Source organism: Corapipo altera, unplaced genomic scaffold (assembly GCF_003945725.1).
Source record: "Corapipo altera isolate COAL_440 unplaced genomic scaffold, ASM394572v1 295, whole genome shotgun sequence".
NCBI lineage: Eukaryota > Metazoa > Chordata > Aves > Passeriformes > Pipridae > Corapipo > Corapipo altera.
The window spans coordinates 3,313,275-3,314,033 of NW_020884936.1; the positions used below are offsets into that span (position 1 = coordinate 3,313,275).

Here is a 759-nt window from a genome sequence, read left to right on the forward strand (position 1 = left end):
ATTTTATTCAATAATTGATAGTTTTATATACATATTTATTTATAAAACATTATATTGGTGGTATAATTAATTAGAAAATACTTATATTTTATTCAATAATTTATAATTTTATAACTGATTGTAAAATACTGTGTTAACAACATAATATATTTTTAAAATAAAAATATAATTTTTATAGGTAATAAATATCATTACACATAAATATCATAATAATGTTAACACAATATTTTACAATCACTTATGAAAAGCATATGTAAACTATATACTAAACTATACAGTCACAAAATAATAAAAATTAAATAAAATAAATAAAAATACCTAATAAAAAGAATACAATAATAATATTAGTTTCTTCTTAGTATGTCACTATTTTTTAATCTATTTAGGATTCAAGTATTTTTTACTGACAGGATGTTATTGCTGAAATAAAGAAATAAATGGCACTTTCTCCCACCTCAAGGGAATAAAATCCATTCCCGAGGGCTGGAAAAGCGACTCATCCAGGATCTTTGGGCCTCCTGTTGAGCACATGAGGAGTGGGAGACACGGAGAGAATCGACTTTCCTGGATTTCTGGGAAAAGAATAAGGATAAAAAAGAGCAATAAGAGCTTTGCCTTCCCATCCCAATCCCATTCCAATCGCAGGGAAATGATGGAATGTCATCCCTTGAACCCCCTGCTGGAGCAGTTCCTCTCAGGGAGGGAATTCAGTTTTCTTGTCATGGAGAAAAATCAGGTCTCTTCTCATCCATCTCCAAA

At 29.2% G+C, this 759-nt stretch overlaps 1 protein-coding gene across 2 annotated transcripts in view; it reads right to left on the reverse strand.

The window, feature by feature from the left end:
- ALMS1 (ALMS1, centrosome and basal body associated protein) overlaps positions 1–759 on the reverse strand; it is a 45,050-nt gene that overhangs the window by 29,157 nt on the left and 15,134 nt on the right. For both annotated transcript variants that reach the window (XM_027660529.1, XM_027660528.1), the window contains one exon: positions 455–572. In XM_027660529.1, the coding sequence (XP_027516330.1) occupies positions 455–572 (118 nt within the window). The remainder of the gene's footprint in view (positions 1–454; positions 573–759) is intronic.